The following is an 18235-nucleotide window of genomic DNA, read 5'->3' on the forward strand; positions in this document are numbered from 1 at the left end:
AATAATTTACTAATTAGTGGGGGGCTAATTCCAGTTAGAAAGACAGTTTTTTCCCCCCAGCACCATTGTGCCTATTTTCTTTTTATACCATCCAAGTAAAGGTAAATCATTTTTTGTTTTCTCCAAGCCACCTTAAAAAGCTTTGCTGAGCTTGGACATTATCTTCATGCAAGACCTTTACAGTAGTTAAGTTTACAAGAAAAAAAAAAATCTTCAGTGATGTGTGACGCAGGTCATCAGTACCAAGTACAGCTGAACAAAAATATGACTCTCCATATTTATACAGGTGTACGTTTTGTTTTATTGTACAGACATTTTTTAATAAAAAAAAGATCAAACATTAATTAACCCAGCAGGGATACATTTTTTATTGAGATGGAGAAAGTTGAACAAGAGCACATTGTCTTGACAGAACTGAAGTGATAAGGGAGGAATAAATAGTCGGTGAGAACACAATGCTTGCGTTTCAAATCCTCAGTGAAGCACCAGGAGGGAAGATCATGCACCATGTCTCACGTCTGCATTGCACAAATCAAAATAGCCACACAAAGAAAACAAGGCTTCACTTTCTTTCATATCAGGAAAGAAACAAGAGTATGGATGCAATTACAAACAACAGTGACCGGTCACTGTCAGCAAAAAAAGCTAACATAATCAGTCATAGTCATGACAAGGCGAGCTGATGTAACTAAAAAGATGAAGAGTAGAAGTAAGGCATCACGTGTCACTGAGAACTCAGCCAATCAGCCTTCTGCTCTCTTTTGTCAAAGAAAATAATGCCACGGCATGCAATGACACCAGGTAGTATATTTCTATATTGCTATTGTTGTACACATACAATACACAACTTAACACTCAAAGTTGGTAAGATGGCTGATAATAAAATATGCATGATTGACCATTAAAAAAAAAAAAAAAAGAGCATGTCCTGGAAAATAGGAACATAACTGCTATATTTGGTTTATGAAAGGGGAAAAAAATACACATCGTTTGTGTTATATATTTACATAATGAGCAAGTGTGAAGAAATACAAATGTGCAAATGTGACCCTGTGCGAGCACTTCCATTAACAGCTCAAGACTGGAGGAGGAGAGCAACACAAATCTCTCTCACGTCCCCACACAAGTGCTGAAACACCAACCTAATAACTACACCCAAAATACATGGAGGACAATCTTGAAGTCTCCCAAGTTGTTGATTTCAAGCAACCAACACCTCGCCATAAAATTAATACAGTACACGTTTGGGTCATCCGAGACACAACACTGCTTTTAAATACAAGTTTGTAGAAGAAGGCATAGCAACTTAAGAGATGAGCTCAGTGGCTCAGGGAAGGAAAACATTTACATACAGAATGGGAACTATGAGAAGCCTTGTATCTTTGTACAAATGCAAGCGAAAATGTAACAAGTGCATGTGCAAAAGTTCCTAAACACACCACGCTGGATGGTGACACCTTTGGATGATGAAGAAAAAGCTTCAGCTCGTTGACTGAATTAAAAGCATCCTAATACGACGACAGTTTAAAAAGAAAGGCGACCTGAAAGCAAATCAATAAATTAAAGAGAACTTGGCGTTTTAAAAGGTGTGCGTAGTATTGTTAATACTACAGTCCAAGGAGAATGTCAACTGCATGTCGATGAAGATAAAAATGTTCTAAAAAGAAAAGGTGTGCTTCCACACTAAGGCGATGACATCCATGACTGCAAATAAATACACACATCTGTTTGTCCCACACACATTATGTCCATGATGATGATGATGATGATGATGAGTGACTGGGCAGTAAAAGAAAACGCAGAGGTTGCCCATCTTCAGTCTGTATCTTGTTCCTCTGCTGAATTGGCAGTGTTGGAACTCAGAGCCCGAAAGCCACATGGCCCGTCGAGCACGGACGACCAACCATCGACGTTCAGGCGGCCCGACGAGAAGGGCACGGCAGACGCTACGGTGACGACGAGGCAGTGGCGTGGTATTTGACGAAGGCGATAGCCGCCAGCTCTTTACAGAACTCCTCCAGCACGATCACCCCCTCCAGCAGAGTCATGTGGTCGATACTGGAATGAGAGGCGGGATTAAAACACGCCAGTAGCTAGTTTGACCAACAGATGAGTGAGCCGCCGTACGTACGTGATGCCCTCGGGCTCCAGACCCAACAATCGCTTCCTCACCAGCAGCAGTTTAGGGGTGAAGTCTGGGATGCGCTGAATCCTCAACATGAGGTCACCCACCACCTGACAACAAAATCCACGCTCTTATTAATGATACATTTGAAATGACGAACTCTAGAAACACTCTTAACACCAGTTACACAATAAAGGCAATTAATGTATGTTTAGTCCCGGTGCCAAAGCCACACACACCTTTCACCAATGAGTTAAACTCACCCTAACGACAACAGAGAACAAGGACCTGCATCCGGGAGCCAAGTTAATGTAGGGGTCCAGCAGGTACTCGTGCAGGTGGGGGTGCGGCAACAAGGACAGTTTGGACAAAACCGCTGTCACTTGCAAGTTGACATCATACGGCTGCAAGACGCAAAGCAGAGGAGCGCTCAAGACTACGCTGTGAACTCAATTCACATCTTTCTTGTAAGCATTAAATGATTTTTCTTTTTATTCTTTAGATGTTATTATTATTGCCTTATTCATCAAATATTTTGAATCACATTAGCCTCCAAAGAATATCTACAGTCCTAATTTTATAATTAACATATTCATATTTTCAGTTCTGTTTTCATTGTCCTGACACTTGCCCAGTAAAGCCAACTGGCCTGAACTACCATTAATTTGTTTGACCCTTATTATGGAACTATAAGGTTTAAAATGCCTGAAGAGCACAGACAGAAACCAATTGGAAACCTTCATTCAATGAGGTGCAGTACAAGAATGAGATAAAAAAAAAAAAAAAGACCAACTATAAAAATGACACATGGAATGGAAGGAATGAACTAAATAATGTTTCAAAGAGATGACCTGAACTGACCTGATCTAGAATGCGCCCCATCCTGTCAAAGAGGACCTTCAGGAAGTGCCCCTCAAAGAACGGGACTTCCAAGTTGCATTTCTCAAAGGGTTTGGGGCTTCCTCTCCAGTCCCAGCGATGACAGACGCCGCAGTAGTCCCGGAACTAAGAACAGCCCTCCGTATGAATTAGAACCTGCTCTGATGATGAAGGAGGAGTCTCGTGAGGCTTACCTGTCTGTGCGCGTCTCGAAGGTACGTGTCATAGCCGCTTCCTTCCACGAAGTAGGAGGACTTTGCCTCATCGGGCACCAAACACAGGAAACTGCAAGTGATGATGTTCAACAAATTAAAAAAGCTCAACGGTGAGTATTTAGCGTGACGGGCAGATGGTGAACCTGTTGACAATCTTGTGGACTTCCGTTTTCCCCTCAGACTTGGAGTGGTCCGGACTGTGCAACGGGCTGAGCCAATCAGAAGATGGCAGCCTGCTGTTTGGAGAGAGGTCGTCGCCAAACAGCGGATCCTCCTCCAGGTCTCTGCACACAACCATGAATAATTTACATTCTAATAAGCGGTCTTTTATGAGTCGTGTTATGAGATTTTTGTAGGGGACAAAAACAAAAAACGTTGGGGGTCCTTACACAGCATCATGAGGCTGGCCGTTTTCAATGGGCTCTCGTTCCTCAGGAGGTTTGTTCTCCAGGTAGTTCCTTTCCTCGAGGTTCCGAAGCACTAAGCTGTGTAGGATGTGCTGGTTGGGCTTCTGAATGAGCTGCTCAAAGAGCCTCAGAGTCATGATGCTGATCTGCAGACGGGAGTTAGGAAAAAAAGAAACTCAGTTGTCGGCATGGCACAATGGCAACGTGGCAAACGTTTGGTTTCTGACAAGAAAAGAAAGCCGACAGAAGCCACCGCGTGCGTCTGAATAATGCGCGTCCTGGCTTTGTCAGATGTTATTTGTGTGCTTTTGGTTGATAACATGAGTCACAGCCACACAGTTTTTTTCTTTCTGAACAAAGGCAGGTGGTGAATAAGAAAAACACATTCTGCCTACAAGGAAAGCAACAAAAAGCTTGACAGTAATTGACATAGACCGATGTTGAAAAGTGGCAATGACCTCGTCTGAAATGTGGTCACAGTGTTCGATGAGTATGTGCCTGACGGGATTCTGAGCCACAGTGGACGGCGTCTCGGCCTCGTTCTCCTCCCCCAACAGGAAGTACACCATCTCCTGAAGCAGAGCCTCCGACGTCACCTGGCGGATGATCCTGTTGAGAAGGGCCGTCGAGGTGAGGATGCCCACCTCAGACCTACGGCCGAGAACAGACTTTGAAGACACATATCATGACAGCGCGGGCGACCGATGACAGGAACTTACGTCTGCATAAGCTGCGGCTCCATCACGCAAACAAAAAATCTTTCTCGAACTGCTTTGGCCATCACAGAGGCCGCCGACTGAAATGACAAATTGAGTCAACTCTAGCCACACGACAAACGACACGCCATCCAAATGCAGCGAGCAAACCTTTTGAGCCTCTTTAATGAGCTGGTCACAATAATCCAGCCAAGAAAGGAAGGAAATGAGAGGCCTCTTCCCTGCAAACACTGCGCCATCCTCCTTCACATTATACACGTCAAGGCTGGAAAAAAAAACACGAAACAAAACAATAAGGATATGAGATAATTTGCTAACATTTTAAGAAACAAACTATCAAAAGTTACCCCCAGTTGATGGACTCCACTGTCTCGATGTCCAAAGGGTCCATGGATGGGGGAAGGGCTTTATAGAGGCTGACCAATCTGTCGGTCAGGAGCTCACAGAGCTCAGTGTTCTCCGTCAAGCACCTGGCGGCGGCGGGCTCGGGTAAACTGACTAGCAGCATGAGTCCTTCGCAAGCCTTCACCACAATCCGGCCATCCTGGACAGTGCACGAGTGGACACAAATGACGACAAGGAAGCCTTGCAACACCCAAAGGCGCGATGGTGGGTTACTCACGGGGCTCTTGCTAAGGTTGAGCAACGAGGTCACCAGATTATAATTGTTGTTGTTATTTTTGCTCGGACTTGAGGTAGCGGCAGCAGCTTGTGCTGCCTCACTGCCTTCTGCGTGTTCTTGACCCGTGTCTGGAGCCAACACAGCGTCCTTCTGCCCATCTGCTCTGCCTGGACTCTTGTTCTCATTTCTCTGTTTTGACTTGCTCTAGAAACAAGAGTGGATAAATGACCATTTTAATACTTTCTGCCATCAAATTGCATTTTTCGTTTGTCACTAGGTAACTGGCATACATTATTTGTTGTAAATAAATAATTTTTGATGTTTTGAAAGTTTCGTTTTCCAACCCCAATTTTTGAAAAGAATTTTCAGTTAACATTTCATTTCGCTAACACTTTTATTTTTTCAATTCTAATTTTAGCTACTTTGTTAGCGATAACCTTGCGGCACACCAATGTTCCAAAGCTCACTGGTTGCGAAACATTGATCTAAGGTATGTTCACAGTTACAACCAGTGTAGATTAGTGATCAACTTTGGCGAGCTCCAATGTTACTTACAAATTCCGGTGAAGAATTCTACAACTTACCTCAAGGAAGAAGTTGACAAGATATGGATCCTGCTTCAGTTTGGCACAAACTATACAAAGGAACTGAATCTCCTCATTTTCTGTAGGAGCGGCAAGTACGTCCCCACATAGACGGATCAGTTTCTAGTGGAAACACGATGAAAATGTCTTACACAACCTGTATCGGGGCGAACTGCAATGTGTAAAAAGTACTGGAAATGCCGGTCACCACACCTGAACTGGTCTGTGAACATTGATGTGTGGCAGGAGTGGTTGACGGATGTGTGCTAGCAACTTGGTGTAGAAGGTCAGGACCTGCTGCTTCATTCCTGGAGGACACTAGGGGGGAAGCAGCCTTCAAACATCCATCCCTTTTACATCCCTTACAATATATGTCTTACATCTGCCTTGCCCAGCGTGTAAAGTGTCTCGAGGATCTTGTGGTGCAGAAGATACTCCATGCAGGGCCCAGTCTCCCCAGACTCCCGTTCAAGTTCCTCCTGACTGAGAATTTCCAGCATCTGTTCCAGGTGGGATGGAATATTGGTGTCTGTGACTGGCGCTTTGTCATCTGAGAGCAGAAACAAAGATGGAAGTTGATGCAACCATAACATTATCTAAAGTTGGTTGAGTGACGTTTTCTACAGCCTCAGTCAAAGCATGTACTGCTTTTCAAAACCATGTGTAAAATATTTTCAAGGATCGTAACCACAGTACCAAGCTCAAACAACAACATGGGTTGAACACTCCAAGAATGTCAAGCATTTCAGATTAATTAACACTGTTAAGTGCTGCCACTTCAGCATTTAACCCTTATAGATGATTATACTTAAGCAAACATATATCAAATCAGAAACACATTTTTCATTCAGTAATGCAATCTAATAACTTCTCGTCTAAAAACTAATCTTACCTGACGTTTCAATGTAATAATGTGTGATGGCTTTCCAGTGATAGACAAAGTCCTCCTGCAGTGGCAGCGATGGAGCTAGCTGGAAAAAAGAAAGAAAGCAGTGAGAATAAATTATACATGTTGACATTCATCAGCTGACAAGAGCAAAGAGTGTGTGTCTGGTGTGAACGTGCATGCGTGTTTTTTGTTGTTGTTGTTGTTGTTGTTGTTGCTGCTGCTGTGTTTTTTACTTTCTTTTAATTTTACATGATAAAAATTGTTTGATAGATTTGTACTTATCACAATGTTTGGATAGTCTCAAATATTTATCATTATATTTCTTGTTCTCTAATCCTGATAAGATACTGACTTAGTTGAAAACTGGCATTGGAAAAGTAGCGCCCTTCGATTAACTTGACAACAGTCCAAAACACACGTCAGACAAAACATATCAGATGTTCATGAGTCCTCACTGAATGTTTGCTGAACAGCAGTGCAACGATATTTGCGCAATGGAAAACTTACGTTTCACTATTGCAACACCTAAAAGAGGAAAGCCAGTTGCGCTAACTAGTAGCAACGTGAGCTTGGCTGCAGGAAGCTGCTAGCCGTTAGCGGCTAACTAGCTCCGTTTGCCAGGCTACGTTAAACACAAACAGCTGGCTTACATTTGGACGACGATAGTCGAGAAACTGCAACATGTCGGGGGTAAATAATAAATAGTGTCAAGATTGTTTCTTTGCTATAATTTCCAAATTAAACAGACAGGAGTAAATTAGTGTTAGCATATGCTAGTTCGTTGTCTCTGCTGACGTTGTGATACAAACTGTCTAGATCGCCGAATGTATGTCAAATATGTCCAAGAAAATCGTCACCAGTTGATTTATGCATGCGTTTGCTTAAGACTCACCGCTTCCACCGCATGTTGGAGAATCGACGTAAATTTGGAGAACATTCTGTTCTTCGACTGGACTATTTTTTCCCGAGAAGACCTAGAGAATTCCTCTATTTTCTTCTTCCTGTTGTTGCCGCCTCGATCCAGATTGGAGCTTTCGTATAATGACCCTTGCAACGAGAGAATCTGCGTGAGTAATAAAATAATAAAGGGTTTCTGGCCTCGTAACTTCGCAGGCCATAAGCGCAGCAGCCGCTGTAAACAAAACGTCTCGCGAGCGAGGCGAGCTCAGCTCACTTTGGACACGGTGGCACTTCGCTCACCCGGCAGCACCGTTTCCGTTTGTCACCAGCAGGGGCCGCTCGACTACAACACACGGACACTGATACTGACGACTCGCGATGCATACAAATGCAGTAGGGAATAATTCATTCGGTTTTCAACTAACATTATATTAATTTAAGGCTGATGTGATGTCATTTTGGCAGTCAAACGGCACTGAACGTAAAATAGCATTTTTCATATACAGGCCAAAACTAATCCAGTTGAAATGCATGTAGAAATGTTTTGCAATGTCATACGTCCAGACGATCACGGCAATTAGACAATATAAGTGATGTAACAATTAAAGAAATAACGCCTGCTTTAACTTTAATGTACCACGATGATTATTATTCACAACGAGTCTTCTCCAAAACCAGGCTTATTTAAACGTTACAAGGATCGAGTGATCTAACCACGCAATTTTGGTGGAAAACTTGGAAAACAAAAAAGATGCTGCCTATTCGAGGACACGCCCTGCCGCCAGGCTGTCATCGTCTAGTCCGCTAAATTGCAGCCAACGTTTAGCATGTGTTCAAATGATACGACATGTACTAAGAATGCCGAGCGAAGTCCATATGAAAACAAAATCGCCAATCAAGCCATGCTCCAATGTTGCCTGCGCTGAGCTCGCCTTGTTCATCGCTGCAGAGGACAGTTTACCTACCCGGCATGTCTGCTAAAGGTGAGTGTCTTGTGCCGCAGAAGGTTTCATATCAACTGATGCGGAGGCAAAAAGATCTCTTCATTTTGGTTAGGAGGGGGGCTCGAGAATAGAAACCTATATAGTCGTCTGTCTGGGGAGCGGTGACACTACCTGTGTAAGTAGGTTACATCCTTGCAGCTGGAATAACCACACTGCTGCAGCCTTCAATTTATTACAGGATGTCTACACTTTGTAATCGGGTGTCTAAAAATAGACCAGACATTTAAAATCATCACTTGCAAAATTCGCCTCATTTGCTCTTTCAGTAAAGACAATCTGAGATTCACAGCTGTACCTTTTCTTGCCTTAGCAAAGCTGTGAAATAAAATGAGTAAACACTTGCAGCAACATCTTATCATGTTAATGGAGAGATTTCAAGGAAGGAGATTTACTAAAGTGCATTGCCCAGTGGTCGTTTTTATGCTGAAGGGAGCAATGTGCTTGCTCCTTTTTGAGTATGTCAATGTCAGAATGCACTAACTGCTTGTGGGTAGATTGATAGGCCACCTTTGAGAATCACCCTGAAGCACACAGAGGTCACTCATGATGTAGGTTCCTTGACTGACCTCTGTGCAGGCTGCGTGGGTTCAATCAATAAAGCTCATGGTCCACTGCATGACATTCTTGGTTAGCCAACTTAAACCAAGTGCAAGCCAGTCAATATCCATAAGCAGCAACCTCGCAAGTGTCCTTGCTCAGATTTTCTGCTCTTTATATAATGTGAAAATCTATATGTAGGTTCTCTAATGTAATATTTTATTATAAATACAATAGCCCAAGATTAGCAAGAAGTTGAATTCTTAAGAGCCTTGAATGATTGATCTCCATTTCTGATTATCAGACATCAACTGGTCAGAGCCATTACTGGGCTCTCTTATTTTCTAGCCATCCCCTTGTATCAGTCAGTGCGAGGCCAACAGCTTTTACCTTGCAAGTGATTTACTTCCATTAGCGACCCAATAAACGTACAATATTCCCTTTTGTGGGCCTGCTGCTCATTCAGGGTCATCATATTTCCACTGTGCTGAGTTATCCTTTAGGAAAATGTATTTTCATGTCATCATTGAAAGCTCAAGGTTTCTCAAAACATTTACCAGACCTATTGCGGTGATGTCATTTTAAAACCTTATTGATATGCTGTATTAACAGCCAAATTGGTTTCTGCTAACTCTTTTGATTGTGGACAGATTTATTGTTCATTTTAGTCTATTGGAACATTTCCATCATGGGATCTTCAACTCAGCAGAATTCTCACATACACTTGGTGAGCCAATGTTTTTCATTCCATTTGGGTTTTTGCTTCTCCTGGTCTGTACTGTTGACATGTCATATTTGGTTTCATGTAATATCAACAACCTTCTGGGCTGTGAATTGCAGCTGTAAATCAACTTTGTTTTATGTTAACACATTCATACTTGACCTCTGCCATGTGTCCAAGGAGATACTCGATAACAAGGCTGTTCATTGGAAATAATAATACTCTATTTATGCTAGCTGGGTTACCTTCAATTTATGCTTGGGGAAAATACCTTTGGGTCCTTTGAAAGAAGATGAAACCTTTATTAGTTTCCCAAAGCATGCTGGGGAAAACATCTCCATTTAATTTCGGCTCATTTTAAGTGATTAATGTGTGACTCATGCCCCTCAACAATCTCATTATCCAAGTTTCCTGGTACGCCAAGTCCACATTGCTTGGTAAGTTAGTACATCCCGCACACTTCATCTATTGCACTTAATGTGACGATCAATGACGGATCAAAAAGGAGGCTTTATCCTGCAGTAACACAATCCGCTGCCTCCTCCATATAGGACCAGACAGTGAAGAGGGCTGCACATCCTCTGCATCAGCACTTTTTGTGCAGGGTGCTCTGCATGAACGCGCGTGTGCAAGTGTCCTGGCAAAAGCATAAATAATTCATGAGCAGGCGAAGGAGTGAAGGCTGTGTGCACTGTGGTAGACGGGACGGCTTGTGGGTGCGATTGTCTGTGTGTAGAGATTGGGGAGAGGAACACAGTGATGCAAGAGCAAAGCTACGATGGGCTGTGCAACTACGCCCAAAAAATCACCTCCTGCTTCGGACTGGATGGTAAGAAGCGCGAAAAAGGGTCATATTTGTGCAGGGGGTGGGGTGGGTTTGTCTTTGTGCGTTCAGGCACAGCTGACTTTTGTTCTGAACATGCGTGAGTGAATGTGAGCATGTGGGAAGATGTGTCGTAGCTAGATTTGAGGAATGGATGACAGTTGGATGGCAGTGCCTCACTGCAGCGCAGTAGCGTGTCCTAAGATGGACTCTTATCATTGTTTTGCGTGTGTTCTTTAAAGAATCGTCTGCTAATTATACATGATTATTTTTATATGGAATAAATTCTCAAAATCCTGACTGGGTTATTGACAATATATTTGAAAACAAGAACATTAGTTTAATAATTGCACACTCAGCCAGTCTGAGTTCTTGCTCTAACAAGATATTCTTAGAATTTGAAATGCAGGCCCAAGGCAAAGACAAACAACAACAATTATGCTATTTTTTTATTATTATGATATTGGGTTACCTTTCTTTTTAAAACACTGTTTGTGTGTGGGTGAATGTGTGTGTGTCTGTGCGTGCGCGCGTGCTTGTGTGTGTTTCAGACAGTATTGACCATTGTTCAATATATTCTGTTCATTTGTATTTCATAAATAATAACTGTTAGGCTGGCGGGGTTCTAATGGACAAAATTAAGTCACTTTTTTAGTTTGCTGTGAAATTCCAAGAGCACAGTTTATTTCGTCTTATTTCAGTTCTTTGCTCATACTCATGATCTCTGATTCCATATCAATCTGTCACGAAATTCTTGGATTATCATGTTGCACCATCTTTATGCACTGCATCCATTTGGCCTTTGCACTAATTCCCCAGCATTTGTTGAATTAACTTGAAATGGTCTTGATGCGTCTAAAACAGCCCCCTAATGTGGTTGCTTTTAATGTTTTGAAAGTGTCCTGTAAACCCAGATAGGCTTTCAGTTTCTGGCAGACGGGTGAGAAATGACGGCGGGTCCCATTGGGTGGCATGTCTCCCAGAGTACATTGAGCAAACCTGATGTGGAACTACCTAACCCCACCCAGAAGATAATCATAGGCTCAACGTCAGCCTTAAGCTGCTTAAGGCTCCAGTCTGGTTGGGCTGAAGACATTCATAAGCTTCTTTGCCAGTGTTTCACTGGGCACCGACTCTTACCTGATGTTTGACTTCTCCCGCACAAGGTGCGCATCAGCACCCGAGTTTTTGTTTTTTCTCTAGATGTGAACAGATAACAACCCTGCTGGACTTTATAATGCACCGCTGTGTATTTGGGACCCACTTTTAGTTCGGATTTGGACCTCTTTGACCTCTACACTTTCCTCATGTCGGAAGAAAGCTGTGTTTTCGAGGAGGACTGTGCTTGACGTCCACCTGGAGTCCTTTACCTCTCTTTGTGGCACGGTTGAGGGAGGGCAAAGCGTCATGCCCACTCTGCCCAATCTCAACAGTCTGGGGAGGCTATGCAGCTCCAGCCGTAGCCACGACGTAGATCGCGTACGGGTGAAACGCAAGAGCTCCATCAAGCGCATGTCCATCATTGAGGATGGACATGTGGCTGAGGTCTTGTACCTCATTCCCAAACAGTACATGGAGCAACTGCCCTACCTCAACCCAAACGACTATTACCTGAGTGAGAGGTTACATGATGTGGCTTCAGGTAGGATAGCGAAATTGAATGTGTGCATCTGTCTGAAATGATGTCACTTGTCTGGATGCAAGTTATGGGTGCTTTCTAACCACCAGTTGTGATACTAAGTTAAAATCAATAACAGATACCAGACTGTTTCTGTTCAGCCCGCTTTGTTTATTTTAGCTTTCTGTCTGTCTGCCTTGTGTCAATTTAGGTGGGCACAAGTTACTAATACTTTGCTTGTTAGTTACAGATGCATTTTAATTGGCTGCTGACATCTGACCTGTGTATGTGCACAAATTGTCTTGTGCACTTGTTGCACAATCACGTATTCCCTACATTCAAAAGTCTTGCTGCAAATGGGGGAAGGCAGTAAGTTAATCACAGATAGTTATATAATGTGTGTCCATCACGTAAGGCCAGACCTGCTGCTTCTTGCCAAACAGCAGCACATGACCAAGCGACATGGTGGCTTACATCAGGATTACACGTGGCCATGAGTACAACTTGAGATTTTTAAATGTTACGCACACTCTGACTGCTTGCCACACAAAGCAGCATAACCTTTATAGCTTGGCTTATTGGTCAAATAGACATTATGTTAATATTTAGATCAGGTTTGATATTCAACTTGAACCTGATAGCGGCACTATGCTACAAAAGGTTGCAGACGTTAAGGTTGAGCATTCGTTTCCTTTAAGTGGCAGCAGAAAAAAAATCAAATAAGAGTGGATACTCCAACCTTTCTACTGAAAATCATAATATTACTGCTAGATATGTCAAAATTATTCCATTGTATTTAAATAATCAAGTAATCATGTTAAGAATCTTTTTAAATGAAAGATTGTCCAAATATTTTGATGTCTGTGTATGCAGTTATACATAGGTTCACAAAAATAATCAAGTTTTTCATTGGCGTCTAAATGCTAAAGTAGTATTTATCACTTGGACACATTTTTCACATTTATCATCATACTTAGCATAATGCACAGAAACAAACGGACAATGACCAATGTAAAACAATAAATAATTAAAAAATGTAAATGAATTTGCTTGGCAGAATAACATTTGGAACCAACACAAAATGAAATGAATCTTAATTCTATGGATAGCTCCGCCTAGTATGTATTACCTTGAAATCTCAAATGGGCTTAATTTACATCTTATATGTAGGAAGTAGTTTGCTTTGGGTTTTGGGGTTCTGGGTTTAGTTCACACAGAGGCAGCAGCACACCAGATTGCTGCAGTGAGGAGGTGGCTGACACAACAGAGGGACAGAGTGAGGGAGTGGAGGGGAGGAGGAGTAGGCAGAGGAGGCGGAGGAGAAGAAGAGCGATGTAGCAGCAAAGCAGGCAGTCAGAGGCAAACCCCTCACTGTCGCCGTATTTTCAGGAGGACAGCATAGCACCTGCACCTCCCCCTTTCTCTCTGTGCTGTCTCCACTTGAAAAGGATCCAGCAGCTTCTGTGTCATTGCTGAAGGATACTTAGAAGCTTCTCTGTTGCAGATTTATTGGATTCCAATGGTCATGGTCAAAGAAAAAGGTATTGTGCGATTGCCGGCCCTGGAATGTGGATGGATGAGTGTGCTTTTGTGAAGCGATGTTTTTTATATTCCATTTAACTGACTCACATCTGTGTCTGATCTGACAAATTCATAGGGCAGATGCATGATTCCGACCGAGGGATATTGACATGGTTTGTGGGGGTGTGTGCTGCTTAGAACTTTGAAGAAACATGTGGCGTGGAAACATGCTCTGGCTGACTGGAACGTGCAATGCCTCTCCCAGTACTAACGCATGATGCTCGGGCTGGAGTATGATTACTTTGGCGGTGTCAGGCTTTATGTAAATGTATGTTGGAAGAAAACGTGTTATGAGGAAGCGTGGTGGAAAATTGGCATCTTTGATTCAAAGAGATACCTCCTCACATTCATTGCAGTTAAAACTATCAAATGTAAAAAAGTGGAACACATAGAGGGAAGGAAGCACACTGCGCAGAGCTCTCTCTCCCTCTCTTTGCCTCTCCCTCCAATGCTCTGTCTGCAGCCGTTGCCATGGTGACTATCCAAAAGGTACACTCCATTGTTGTCAGATGTGGCCTCATTCGTAGTGCCCTGTTAAAAGGAAAAGGTGGTTTCTACTAACCACAAGCAAGGCCACTATGCTGTGGTTTAGATATATGAAGGTCAAGGAGAATATTTACGGAATTTCACGTCTGTTTTATGGGATTTGTGGTTGGGTGTTATTGTTTGTTATGATTCAGCTGTAACACTGAATCAGGTGTTTTAGAAAAAAAAAAAAATCACGGTAGTCGGAATAAATTGATCAGCAGTACCATGGCACAATAAAGAAATACGTCCGAGGTATTTGTCAAAATTATAGAAAATATGACAAGCACACAGTAAATCGTTTAATATCAACATAAAATTGAAAAAACAATGTAAGAGTTCAAAATTAGGTCACCTGATCAGTAATTACTGTCAAGCTAATCATGACAATTTGAATAACATTGCCAGGAGTTATCATCATTTCCTTAAGTAATGTCATGCTGTTCGTTTGTGCTGTGATTTAGCAAAACATTTTCCAAGTTGAGCTTGTAGCTTGCACAGACGGTTTTGGTTGCTGTGTGGGTGTAATGTGATATTTCGAGGGACTTTTTTTTAGGAAAAAAATAAAAATTCCTGTAACAAACTAAAAAAAAGTGATTACTCATATCTTGACCCGTGCGTGTGTAGGTTTGTTTATTTATCTGACAGCGCTCTACTGGCCGGCGGCTGCGTCCAGCCCTGAAATTCTTCTCTTGATGTGGACTCAATAGGCCACAAAATAACGGCCTTGCTACCAAGACCCGTGCTGGCAGAAGAACCAAAAATTCTGGCAGCCACATGTTCATTCACCACAATGAGTAAGTTTTCCACGGAGTTGAGCTGCTACTTCCCATGTGGATCCTTGGGATCTGTCACAAAAAGGATTCTTGCCTGGTTTTGTCATCCACAGTCAAAGACCTTTTTCTTTATAGATCGTCATTGATGTTTGTTTTGTATGCATAAAGAAAGTGAGCAAAGATTTCAATAAGCTTATCATGCAGCATTTCTGAGGCCAGATGGGCTCTGACCTCAACCTCACTCAATTACGCTGTGTGCTGTGAATGATGAATCAGAATGTGGAGATTGCAGGGTGAGCATTTTCTCACTGTGTGCAGGTGGTTGTCCTGTTTTCAATGCAAAGCCTCTAAATAGTTAGTGATTCATCAATGCCATGGTGGCACCGTGGAATTTATCTCATCCTTATTTGTGTGCATGGTGATCTAGGTTCTGAATGCAGAGCTAACCCCTGGAGGTAACATGCCACACTCTCACACAATATTTGTATAGACACAATATTTGTACAGCTGCCACACTGGACCAAAATATACAGATGAGATTAGTGGTCAGAGAGGAAGTGAAAGTCATTGACCTAAAATATACAAGTTAAAATAACAAACCAGACAGAAGAATATCATGAATTATGCTTGTTAACAAACATCCTCTTTGTCTGCTCTCGTGGAGACGTAATGAGGTGTCATTTCTAAAATCCAAAAGTCAATAGCTTTTATCATTTCCATGTATACACGCGCAATGGTTCTGTGGTTCATGAACCAACTATTGTCTCATTACAGAGAGGGCCAATGAATTGAAAGTGTTTATCAGCAAATTGTATGGTACTTGCTGCAAAACAAATGCTTTGCATGGTGCTAAATCATTATTCCAAAACCGAGGTCCCTGAGGAGTAGTTTGGGGGGATCTGGTGGAGTCTGATAGGACCCCCCCCACCCCACACACACACATTTCACGCATGTGTTTGAAGTGCTTTGTCTAGGGTGCTGGTATAGCGGGCCAGGAAGGCAGGCTGGCAGCCATACATATTAATGGCGATGAGGGTTAGGAGCTTCTTGTTATGGCTCGGTGATAAAGAGCTCTGTGCACCCTCCCCCATAGACGTGCATCTGACCGTCGGACCTTTGGGATTTAATGCTGTCATTATAGGCCTGAACTGAACTGTAAATATGGGGCAAGTTTTATGACCGACCGCTGATTGATTACTTCCTGTCTTCCTGTAGGGACACTACATTGTGTATTGTTTTAATTACAAATTGCATGTGGCTCATTTGTATGTATTTAGCAGCATGTGTTTGGAAACCACATAGTATTTATATGAGATCATGTAAACTGAATAATGTAAGGAATGTCTACATACCAAACTCCGCTACTCAGCTCTGCTTGGAATCTTCACTTTGCTTTTTGTGTGGTCATCACAAAAATGGGAAGGAGCAACGGAATGTTGGACATGAGGCATCCAGTTTATTTGAAAAGATGATTGTGTTGTTACTGGTACATCCCAGAATGATAGAAACAAGGTATCATTTCTATGGTAATATTTACTGGTCTGTGTAAAAGCAGTAAACAGGGTGTTGGTTCTAGGGAGGAGTCTATCGCAGTGACACAAAACTAAAGGTATGAATTCAGATTTCTTCAATTTGAATAAAGGAGGTGAAAAACAACCAATCCTCCCACCCCATGGCTACGAGGCTCGAAGTTGCGACTTGTGACATTTTCTTGGAATGAATGTAATGAACATTCTTTAGACATCAAATGCCTTGTTCGAAGGCAAACTTTTTGTTGTGAAGATACTCGAAGGAGATGAAATTCCTTCCCTAGAACTGAATACCGCATCTCATGTTTGTTTAACTTCCTGCTGATGCACAATGCATGTTAGAGACTTTCGATTTCCCGTTGCTGAAAGGAAACCAAATATTCCCTGCTCAGGTGATCCAAAGCTGCGTCAGTATTTGGCTTAAGAGTACACTTGTCAGTAGCAATTTGAGCGTTGGGTCAATGGAATTTTTATCCTCTGGAATGTTGCAAGCGCCGATGTGTCCAAAAAGGGATAAAAAAAAAGCCATCACCCGTAATACTTGTCTGGCTATCCCCCAGTTCCATGATGACCTAGTTGTAACCTTTGAGGTTGGTGATTAATACTATGATTTCCTACCATTCTTTTCATTCCTCAGGGAGATAATATACAAATTACAGCAAAAATGTTTTTCATCAACCCCAATGTCAGTTAATACGGTCTTGTCACTATGCCTGACTTAAATCAGGGTCCAAACATAACAGATAGTGTGTAGTTGCTCACTGTTGTAAATAATGTTTGGTTTTCATTGTTTCTTTGTTAGTTAGCAGAGTATTACAAAAGCTGCAATACTTAACATATAACTTTGGGGTATGGGCCAAGAAAGATCCTATGAATTTTTTAAGTGCAGCTCAAATGAAGCACGTAGTTTATACCAACGTTGCAGACTAAGATTTATCAATAAATAATGCACAAATGAATATTAAGGAATATTGTATGCATGGTTGATATATCTACTGTATTAAAACAGGGGTGTTCAAACTATTTCCATTGAGCAAGCAAAAAAAAAAATCAAAAGATGCTGATATTGATATGATTGATATTCCTTATGTTTATGTTTACTAAGTATTCCAAATTCACGTAATCAACAGCCATTAGAGGGATAATAAGCATGTTTTTTTTTGCTGGTGAAAATATGTTTTACTAATTGGCTATCATGGTCCTTGGGACTTATTTCTGCCTAGACCACCTCGTAGCCATGCCTTGTGTTTTTCTTTGACCCATCCCAGATGTCACATCTTCTTCATTCTGTCCCCTCCTTTGTGAAGGTGTCACACAGAATGCACTTTAGAAAATAAGGTCAAGGGCTAGCTATCCGTCACATCTGGGTCCCTATTGTTTTGGATGCAACCTCTTTGTCTGTTTTCTTACCAACATTCACACACTCCTGTGAGGATGTCGTCTGACTCTGCTGGAGACTGTACGCTGTGTAGCTTACAGTAGCGATGAGCAAATTAATATTTTATCAGCGCTACCCTCTCTTGTCTGAATTCCCTTTTCCCTGGTGTATTCCCAACCTGGCCCTGTGGTCGTACATTCTGATGAGTTTGTAAATTAAGGTACTATCACTGTCAATATTGTCATTAAGCAAGAAAGTATGAGCACGTGTTGCAGGAGAATCAGTCCTCAGGGAATTGAAGTTTTTTTTCATTTCCCCTTTAGATCATCATCCTTTTGTTCTTGTCCACAAAGCCATGTTTTGCTTTTCGGAGTGAAGGGCGGAATGGCTTTAAGGGTGAGGAGAG

At 42.1% G+C, this 18235-nt stretch overlaps 2 protein-coding genes across 13 annotated transcripts in view; one reads left to right on the forward strand and one right to left on the reverse strand.

Moving 5' to 3' along the window:
• Positions 1-344: 344 nt before the first annotated feature.
• fhip2a (FHF complex subunit HOOK interacting protein 2) lies at positions 345-8467 on the reverse strand. The gene is made up of 18 exons (XM_088385904.1): positions 8303-8467; positions 7330-7484; positions 6441-6519; positions 5929-6098; positions 5762-5866; positions 5549-5671; positions 4965-5168; positions 4690-4886; positions 4493-4607; positions 4346-4422; positions 4085-4277; positions 3609-3772; positions 3363-3503; positions 3199-3289; positions 2987-3130; positions 2389-2529; positions 2132-2235; positions 345-2058 (listed from the first exon to the last, which is right to left on the reverse strand). Exons 1-18 carry the CDS (start codon positions 8307-8309, stop codon positions 1947-1949), a joined length of 2322 nt encoding a protein of 773 aa, XP_088242030.1. The 5' UTR covers positions 8310-8467; the 3' UTR covers positions 345-1946.
• ablim1a (actin binding LIM protein 1a) overlaps positions 6994-18235 on the forward strand; it is a 31612-nt gene continuing 20370 nt past the window's right edge. For 2 of the 12 annotated variants that reach the window (XM_088385917.1, XM_088385905.1), the window contains exon 1: positions 11604-12064. In XM_088385917.1, the coding sequence (XP_088242043.1) occupies positions 11830-12064 (235 nt within the window). In that variant the 5' untranslated portion in view covers positions 11604-11829. Of the gene's footprint in view, positions 8321-10286; positions 10429-11600; positions 12065-13372; positions 13582-18235 lie in introns of those variants that run through there. The other 10 variants (XM_088385909.1, XM_088385911.1, XM_088385916.1 and 7 more) reach the window with 10 other exon arrangements.

This window comes from Syngnathus floridae, chromosome 9, assembly GCF_059516105.1.
Source record: "Syngnathus floridae isolate MCC-2025c chromosome 9, RoL_Sflo_1.0, whole genome shotgun sequence".
Taxonomy (NCBI): domain Eukaryota; kingdom Metazoa; phylum Chordata; class Actinopteri; order Syngnathiformes; family Syngnathidae; genus Syngnathus; species Syngnathus floridae.

Bases quoted from the DNA above. Each gene is read 5' to 3' on its own strand.
- fhip2a (XM_088385904.1), bottom strand. The intron at 5,672-5,761 runs GTGTGGTGACCG...TGTTTCCACTAG, and splicing joins ATGTTCACAGACCAGTTCAG to AAACTGATCCGTCTATGTGG. The intron at 3,504-3,608 runs GTAAGGACCCCC...GGTTGTGTGCAG, and splicing joins GGCCAGCCTCATGATGCTGT to AGACCTGGAGGAGGATCCGC.